The sequence below is a fragment of the Camelina sativa genome, chromosome 13, assembly GCF_000633955.1.
Source record: "Camelina sativa cultivar DH55 chromosome 13, Cs, whole genome shotgun sequence".
In the NCBI taxonomy this organism is placed as follows: Eukaryota; Viridiplantae; Streptophyta; class Magnoliopsida; order Brassicales; family Brassicaceae; genus Camelina; species Camelina sativa.
Window position 1 is genome coordinate 1,260,011 of NC_025697.1, and position 9,196 is coordinate 1,269,206.

At 38.5% G+C, this 9,196-nt stretch overlaps 1 protein-coding gene across 1 annotated transcript; it reads left to right on the forward strand.

Moving 5' to 3' along the window:
- Positions 5,478–8,586, forward strand: LOC104734391. Its single transcript, XM_010453958.2, has 3 exons — positions 5,478–6,563; positions 7,183–7,363; positions 7,813–8,586. The coding sequence occupies exons 1-3, from the start codon at positions 5,685–5,687 to the stop codon at positions 8,304–8,306; spliced, it is 1,554 nt and encodes a 517-aa protein (XP_010452260.1). The 5' UTR covers positions 5,478–5,684; the 3' UTR covers positions 8,307–8,586.

Sequence of the window (9,196 nt, forward strand, 5' to 3'; positions counted from 1 at the left end):
TCCTTGAACCATATCTGAGTGTGCCAAGAGACTGCAGGGCCCATAGGATGCAGTTTCCTCCAAGTAAGCGCTGAATTGAAGGAACCTCCGGGTTGATCTTGTGTGAGCTTCCATCTATAGATGTTAACCCCTTCTGGATCATTTGGTGGATTAATATTGAGCAAACAAGCTCTGACTAATTGAATAGTTGGGTTCCTTCCCCGGGATATCGCCCATTCTCCGTTAGAAACAGCCTCAATCACCTTAAAGTGGAGTCCTATACCTGAAAGTCGCGGCCCCAAATCTCCAATTACATCAATAAGAGGTCCTAGCCCTGTCCAGTTATCATGCCAGAAAAGAGCTCCAGTTCCTGAAACAAGCTCACAATGAATAAAGGATCTGGCTAGTTCCCTCAACTTTACCAACCTTCTCCAAATCCAACTCCCTGTGGTCCTGAAATCTGAAGTCCAGAAACTCCTTCCTCTTATCAAGTATTTTTTGATCCACGATACCCTTAGAGAACCAGCCTGAGAGAAGATTAACCAAATTAGCTTAAGACCGAAAATCTTGTTCCAGTCTATCAGCCTTTTAAGTCCCAGGCCTCCTGACGATTTCGGAGAGCAAACTATCTCCCAAGAGACCTTGGCTCCTCGAGCTGAATCTGACACTCCCTTCCACAAAAATGAACTGCAAATACGCTCCAACTCTTCTAGACATTTGTTGGGGAGAAGGAAGATTGAATTCCAGAAGTTTATGGTGCTGTTAATGACTGATTTAAGCAATTGCAGTCTACCTGCAAACGAGAGATGCCTATGAGTCCAGCCCGAAAGTCTTCCTTTAACTTTATAATTGAGCGGTTGATAATCAGTCGGAGAGAGCTTCTGAGTAATCAGTGGAACTCCCAAGTAACGTACAGGTAAGGCTCCATGTGATAATCCTTGCCGAGAAGCTATTCCACTGATGTCATTTCTGTCATTTCCATCGAGGAACAGACATGATTTAGCGAGATTGACTCCTAGTCCAGATATTAACTTAAAATTCTCTAGTACATCAAGAATTGCAGCCAGGGAGGATTTTGTGCCATCGAAGAAGACTAGAAGGTCATCTGCGAAGCTGAGATGTGTAATGAGAGGATCAACACAGAGAGGATGAGGCTTGAAACTGTTTTGAACAGCAGCAATATCCAGCTTCTTTGATAAGATGTCCATGACTAGAGTGAACAAGGGTGCAGAGACAGAATCTCCTTGTCTTAGACCCTTCTTGCCTTGGAAGTACCCTACTAGCTCTCCATTTAGTGCAACCGAAAAGGAAGGAGAAGAGAAACAAGTTGTCAACCACCCCATAAACACCTCTGGTAGGTCATAGGCTTTGAGGATGTTAATGAGGAACTCCCAGTCGATGTTGTCAAAAGCCTTTGATATATCAATTTGGAGGCATCCTCTTGTAACATGCCCATTTTTGTTGAAATCAGTGACTAGCTCCGCTGCTAAAAGAACATTCTCACATAGTAACCTCCCCTTTATAAATGCACATTGATTCCTCTGAACTGCCAGGTTGGTGAAAAGCTTGAGCCTCTTGGCAAGTATACGAGATATGACCTTATATATTGTGTTGCAGCAAGACACTGGTCTAAACTCACCCAGTTTCTCTGAGGTCACCTTTTTTGGTATTAGAGCCAATATGGTGGTATTTACCTGCTTCAGAAGTTTACCAGTGATGAAGAACTCCCTTACCGCCTCAATTACACAAGGTCCTACCCTCTCCCATCCATTTATAAAGAAATCTGCGGTAAATCCGTCAGGTCCAAGCGCCTTGTTCCTTGGCAGAGAGAAGAGAGTTGTAGTGATCTCCTCCGCAGAAGTAATTGCTCGCAGCTTGGTCCCCAAATCTTCATCGCATCTGAAAGGGGTTAGAGCTTTGATTTCCTCCACTGATAGAGGTTGAACTGAATCATTTTTTGTGCCTGGGAGCTTTTTATAATAGTCCTCTATCATGACCTTAAGTTGTGCCTTGTCTAAAATCCTTTCATTGTTGTCATTCATAAGAGAGCAAATCCTGTTCCTCGCTTGATGAGCTTTAACTGACTTGTGGAAAAAACTCGTGTTAGAGTCCCCCTCCGCATACCATCTTATTCTTGACTTCTGTTTCAGGAAAGACTCCTCTGCCGTCGAGTAAAATAGCCATTGTTTCCTGAGCTCCTTCTCCTCCAGGAATAAAGCCTGAGTTGGTGATGACAGAATAAGGTTTTGCACACTAGTGAGTCTATCATGGGCTTCTGCAGTTCTTGCCTGGATGTTGCTAAAGCTTCTTCTGTTTAGTGACTTGCACCCCATCTTGACCGCCTTTAGCCTTTGACATAAAGCAAACATAGCTGATCCTCTCATAACCTCCTGAGACCAAACAGTACCCAATAAATTTTCATAATCTGGATGCGTGGTAAAAAATGTGTAGAATTTGAATGGTATGAGTCGTCTTTCAAAGTCCGAAGAGAGGGTGACAAGAATGGGAGAGTGGTCTGATCCACCTGGCGCATCGAACAAGGCGTTTGATTGCGGGAACTCTGCTCCCCATGCTTCATTTGCAAGAACTCTATCCAGTTTGCGAGTAATTGGATTGGATCCTTGCCCATTGTACCAAGTATGATCGGCGCCTCTGCTAGTCAACTCCACTAACTCACAGTTGTCAATACAATTCTGAAATTCAGCCATACCTTGAAGTGGTAGAGTGTAAGGATAGAGAGAGTAGTGGTCATGTGCATGGAGGATTTGGTTGAAATCACCGAGTATAATCCAAGGATGGTTTTGCTGAGTGCTATAATGGTGCCATTCATCCAACGACTCCCACAATTCACGTCGTTTAGTTAAGTTATTCCTGGCATAGATAAAGGTGACCGAGTATGATTGGTTTGTCGAAGGATCAAACACTCCACACATAACTGCCTGCTCCGTCCTCTTATAGATGAAAACATTAATAGAGGGATCCCAAATAATCCATATTCTTCCATTCCTTGCTTGAGTAGAATAATTGATGTCATACCTCCACCCTGGGAAAGTATTTGACATTATGAAGTCCGCATTTTCTTCCTGGACATGTGTTTCCAAAATGCCTCCTAACAGAGGTCTTTTAGACAGTACCCAACTTTTGAGCTCTTGCTGTCTTTGAGTGGTATTTAGCCCACGTATATTATAACAAAAAATCGTACTCATCATCGACGGTGTGCAAAAGGTTGAAAGCTAAGCTTTCAAGGATGATGGTTGGGACGACCCCTGACTGGTGGTCGTCCACTGCTGGCGTTCTTCCCACTCTTAGGAGCTTTCCCTGATCTTTGATCCTTCACAAGCTTTGCTTTGACTTGATTAGATTCAAGGTATTTTGAGGGTCCAGCCTTACTTTCCTCTGCCTTCCCTCCCGCTCTGCTCTTCGAGGGAAGATCTTTAACTGAGTTGTCATCTTTCTTATGTGCCGCTCCTTTCTTCTTGGGAGATTTTGATCTGCGTGTTACAATCTTCCATTCATTGGGAGGCTCAGCTGGAGGTGAATCTATGTAGACATGAGTTGACTGAGCAATAGGCAAGGATTTACTCCGAGACAGGAATGCAGGAACCTCTGTCTCGACTGCATTTGGTGGCGGTGTTCCTTTATCTGTCCCCTTAGTTTTCTCCACATGAATCTTAGGAGCTAACTCCGTTCCAATACTAGTGGGGTATTGGAAGTATTTTGATCTTTCAGCTCAATGATTGGTGACTTGCTGCTGATTAATGGTGCAGTAGGACAACGATGGTATAAATGCCCAAACTCTCCACAGTAATCGCACTTGGGAGGCAGACGAGGATATTCAACCCAAATCCTAACCTCATTTCCATCATCATCCTCTACGAGCACAGATTGAGGGAGAACCTTTTTGAGCAATATCTCAACTTTTATTCTCGTGTCCACTGAGAGAGGAGGAAGCTGATGTTTCTCCGTGTGTAGTGGCTCTCCTATTCCCGATGCTATTGTGCTTAAGCCCGGAAGCGAGTAAAGCTGAGGCGGGACGTCCTTTAGAATTACCCATATTGGAAGTGAAACTAGTTTGACTGGAATGAGCGATGCTGTTGGAGACTAAGCCGTTACCGTGAATAAGCAAAAAGCCACCAATGTGAAAAAGCATCGATGTAATGTCAAAAAGCAAATCCTTTATTAATCCATAGTTACATCAATGTAATGTTAAAAAGCAAACCCTTTATTAATCCATCTAAAGGCTTATCATATTATTATTCATCTCTGAAAGAGGATATGTAAGTTTTTTTGCTACCATAGTCCTCCTGCAACCCCCAAGAAAACAACCGTCAATCTTAATTTCATTAATTCATGTGCAGTTTCTGTATCTCATTCTCATCTTATATTTCAATTCTTTTAGACTAGTCATGTGGTAACTTTTGAACACAACATTTACATTGATGAAGCAAAAACAAATGAATTAACAAAAAAAAAACAACGACTGGGGTTTAATTAAGGACCCTCATCTCATATGAAACTGGTGAGAAAAAGGGTCGTCAAACAAAAAGTAGATGCAGTCAAAATGCAGTTCCTACAATAAATTGGGCATGCGTGTTTCTCTGTTTTGTCGTTTTCTGTTTCATTTTTCTCACGAGTGTTTTTGTTTTTCATTTGTTTGTATTTTTTTTAACTCTTTACCTCTTTGAGATCGTCAACGCTTTTGTCCTTTGGAGGAAAAAAAGAATAGTTTTCACAGAAATGTGAAAAATGAAAACAACTATTCGATGCTATTATTGAAATAAGCGCTCGTTTAAGAGGATTTTTGAACTTTTCTACTTCTGTAATATATATGGACATCAAGTAACTCACCCAAAATTTGAATAAGAGACCATTGTTGAGTTTAAATTTTATTATAAATGACTTAAATATTAATTATTTTATGGGCATGGAAAAATGTTCCTTAAATATTAATTATTTTGAGTGATGATTTAGCAAAACAAACGTTCATCTTAAATTATGTTTTAAAATGTAGATTTCTTATTTGTTTTTCTTATTAAATTTATAAAAAAAGAAGTATATTTTCTTTGTAAGTGTGTATATTACAATATCAATAAGTTTATTGTAGTAATTGATATTATGAAATTGTTCTTAAAGAACATCAATTAACATGAAACATATTACGCGTACTGTATTAAGAAAGAGCAATATTTACAGTCAAGGGGACCAATTAGATTAAAGAAATATTATTATTTTTGTTTCCCTTTGGAAATAACATTGAGGTTGTCCTACGAATTTTAAAATTATTTTTTATATTGTTTGTGTGCTCTTAAATCACCCATTCTTACTTTGAGGTTTTGTCTACTGAATTTAAAATTATTTTTTTTATTTTGTTGTTGTACTCTTTATTTAATCACACATTACAAAAAAAAAAAAAAAATAGACTAACCAAAACAAAATTAATACTAGTATACAATTATTTTTGTTTCTTCCTCTCCTACCTACAACTATTTTACTTAGCCCCTTGCCTCGATCTTTTAAAACCATCAACATTTTTGAATCACCACCATCAACATCTCTCTCTCTCTCTCTTCTCCTTCTCTCTATCTGACTCCAGAAACTTTCACTTTAATTACAAAATTGAAAACTTTTGAATAAACTCACGAGAAAGTTCTGTGTTCTTTTTTTGGTGTTCTTGTTCTGTTTCTTGTTCTTGGAATTTTGATACAATGGCGTCTCAGAGACATTTAAAAGATCTTCTTGAAGAAGATCAAGAGCCGTTTCAGCTTCAGAGTTACATCTCAGACCGGCGTTGCCAAATCAATCGTCCGGTAACGCATTTACAGGTCAAGAAACGCAGACCTATCTCTCAAAACGCTGGTGGACTTCCCTCGCGTTTCTGCCGCAACGCTTGTTTCTTCTCTCTACGTGATTCTCCCGACCCGAAGAAGTCACCACTCTTTGAACTCAAGTCGCCGAACCGTAGCCAAAACGCGATCTTCGTCAACATACCTGCGAGAACCGCGTCGATACTACTAGAAGCTGCGGTTAGGATACAGAAACAGAGCTCGGAAGGGTCTAAAACAAGAACGCGAAACGCAGGAAACGCGTTCGGGATATTTGGTTCAGTTTTAAAGAAGCTAACGCACAGAAAGAAATGCGAAATCAACAACGGTAAAGACGGTGGACGCGTTTCCTCTTCGGTGAAAGATATGTTGAGATGGGAATCTCCGGTTGTTCGTAAAATAGTCACAAGAAAATCCAAACGCAAAGAAGAAGAAGAAAACGTTTCCTCACAAACGCATAAAACCGCGTCTGAAACGCAGTTCTCGCGGAGGTCTAGTAGTAGTGGCGTTTGGTCAGAGAGTGTTACCAACGGAGAGAGATCTTGGGACGTTGATTTCGAAATGTCGGTTACCTCAAGCAGCAGCAGATCTAACGGTTCAAATGAGTTTGCGATGATGATGAACGGTCAAGATTTTGCCGAGGATAAACGTTATTGTGAAAGCCCGTTTCATTTTGTTCTCCAAACAATGCCTTCAAACGGCGGTTTCAGAACGCCAAATTTCACATCACCTGCGGCTTCTCCACGCCACGATTGTCTTGAGGTTTGTCTCTTTCTTCAATTAATTATTTAATAATGATTACGTTTTTTTTGTTTGGTAGAGTTTATTTAATAATGATTACATTATTATTCGTTAGTTAGAAATCGAAAAAAGAAAAGTCAGAAGAAACAATTGATGAACATTTTTTTTTTGGTAGAAAAAATAATTGATGAACATAATAATAACTGGATGGTAATACAAATTTGAAAATACAAATATGTTTCCAAAAATGGTAATTAGTGACTTTTTAGTTTGTTTGAATTAGCTGCAAAGTAAATAAAGTTTAAAGTAAATGACAAAAACACCCCGCGAACTCATGGTTTGGTAGTTTTCGAAGATGCAAAAACAGTTGAAGACAAATGTAAATTTCGTCTTTTCGAAAATTAACTCAGCCTTTTGTGTTGTTGAAAACAAAGTTGATCTCTTGTCTCTGACATGCAAATCTCTCTTTCTTGTTTTTGTGTTTTTTTTTTTTTTTGGTTTTCGTCTACCAAAAGAATTATTAAGCAATAGAGTCCAAAGTCTTTTGTCTTGTGTATTTCCCATCAATCAAAAAACAATCAGTAGAATTAAGCACATAATCTCAAAAGTTATCTAAAGTACTTAATTTTGTATTAAGCAGATGAAAAAAGAGAGTTATGAAGTAGATAAGCTAAAGAAACTAGAAATGGAGGAAGAAGAAGAAGAAGAAGATAAAGAACAGTGCAGCCCAGTATCAGTTTTGGACCCTCCATTTCAGGACGATGACGAAGACATTCACATGGATGACAATAACATCCCTTCCAGCTTCAGATCTGTACAAAGTACGTTTTCGAACCACTCTTTTGTCTCAAATTTTTCAGCTTCTCATTTAATTTTCCCACCTTACCAAACTATTGGTTGATTTCTCCTTAAATGGTTATATAAAAAACTCTTCTTGTACGATTTTATGATTTCGAGGAAAAAAAAAAAAAAAGAACAGTAACGTGTTCGTGCACCAATAGTGTTTGTTATTATTGAATTTGTCTGATTGTCTCAGTGACGTTTACATCACAGTGTTTTGCTAAAGTGTCTCACTGACATTTTTGGTTTTTAAAATCTTGTGACTAGTTCTATTAGATTTGGGAAAGTTCACATTTTTTGTGTGTATAGTTCCTTTTTGTTATATTGGTACATTTCCTATTCTCATATTTTGTAAATAATTTGTAGGTCAAGTTAGGGTGTTTACGCCTAATTTTAGACTAATGTTTAATTATTGGATCTGGATTTACAGAAGCAAAGCATCTGCTACTACAGAAGCTTTGTAGATTCGAGCAACTGGCGGGTTTGGATCCCATGGAACTCGAGAAAAGAATGTCAGAGCAAGAGGAAGAGGAGGAGGAAGAAGATATGAAAAGTCTTTATTACCATTGTGAGATTATAACACAGAGAGTTCTAAAAACGTACTTTGAAGACATGAGTGAAGTTCCCGAAGGCATAGAAGCATTGATCTCGGACCTCGCAGCAGAGGAATTACAAAACGACATTGTTTTGCTTGACGATGAAGCTGTAGCCAAAAGGGTATGCGAGAGATTGAGATCTTGGAGAGATGTGGAGTCAAACACAATTGATATGATGGTCGAACATGATTTCAGAACAGAGAGTTTAGGATTATGGAGATCAAAGAACGACGCAGAAGTTGCAGAGACGGTTTTGGATATAGAGTTTGAGATTTTCGAGGATTTGGTTGAAGAATTGTCACAAGACATTGGCGGCGGAGATCGATGATTCGGTATTAGATTCCGTCGCAAGTAATGACAAACTAACCTGCGTTGTTTAGATGGATCATGGATGGTGGGGGGGGGGTGTATGTAAAAGTTTTGTTTGATGAGAGAGTATTTAGATTTTGTGTAATTTCTTATGCGTTACTGAGAAATTCATAGGATCAGTGAAGTTCTCTAAACTCTCTGAGTCGGGTTCTCTGATTCAGTGTAGTTGTAGTTGACAATTAGATAAAATTTGGATACAAAACGATTTTATTTCAACATTAATTGTTTACTTTTTAACTTTTTAAGTTTTTTAACCTAATGGTAAAGTGGGTGCAAAGCAAATCCGTTATGGGCCAAAACAATGCACTTGTCTGTTTAACCTATAAGGCCCAAGAGCTTACGTTCTATGGTATTTTCCTCTCTTATATATATATACCCAAGAAGCTCAACGAAATGTATATGTATGTGTATAACTAGGATTTGGCTCAATCATATACCAGAAAAAAAAAAAGAAGAAGACCATTTATTGAGTGAGCCAATATAACCAATGATATTAGTATTATTACATCTATGACAGGAATTTCAGATCGATGTCGAAAGTAATAAGTGTGGTCCAATGTTGTCAGATTAAAAAAACTCCAACTAATTTGTCAAGCATGGAGNGGGGGGGGAGTGTATGTAAAAGTTTTGCTTGATGAGAGAGTATTCAGATTTTTTGTAATTTTCTTATGCGTAACTGAGAAATTCATAGGATCAGTGAAGTTCTCTAAACTCTCTGTGAGTCGGGTTCTCTGATTCAGTGTAGCTTGTAGTTGACAATTAGATAAAAATTTGGATACAAAACGATTTTTATTTCAACATTGATTATTTACTTTTTTAGTTTTAACCTAAATAAATATGGTAAAGTGG

Excerpts from the sequence above, each read along its gene's own strand:
- LOC104734391 (XM_010453958.2), top strand. The coding sequence starts at position 5,685 with ATGGCGTCTCAGAGACATTTAAAAGATCTTCTTGAAGAAGATCAAGAG. Across the intron at positions 6,564-7,182 it reads CACGCCACGATTGTCTTGAG|ATGAAAAAAGAGAGTTATGA; the intron begins GTTTGTCTCTTT and ends TGTATTAAGCAG. Across the intron at positions 7,364-7,812 it reads CAGCTTCAGATCTGTACAAA|AAGCAAAGCATCTGCTACTA; the intron begins GTACGTTTTCGA and ends CTGGATTTACAG.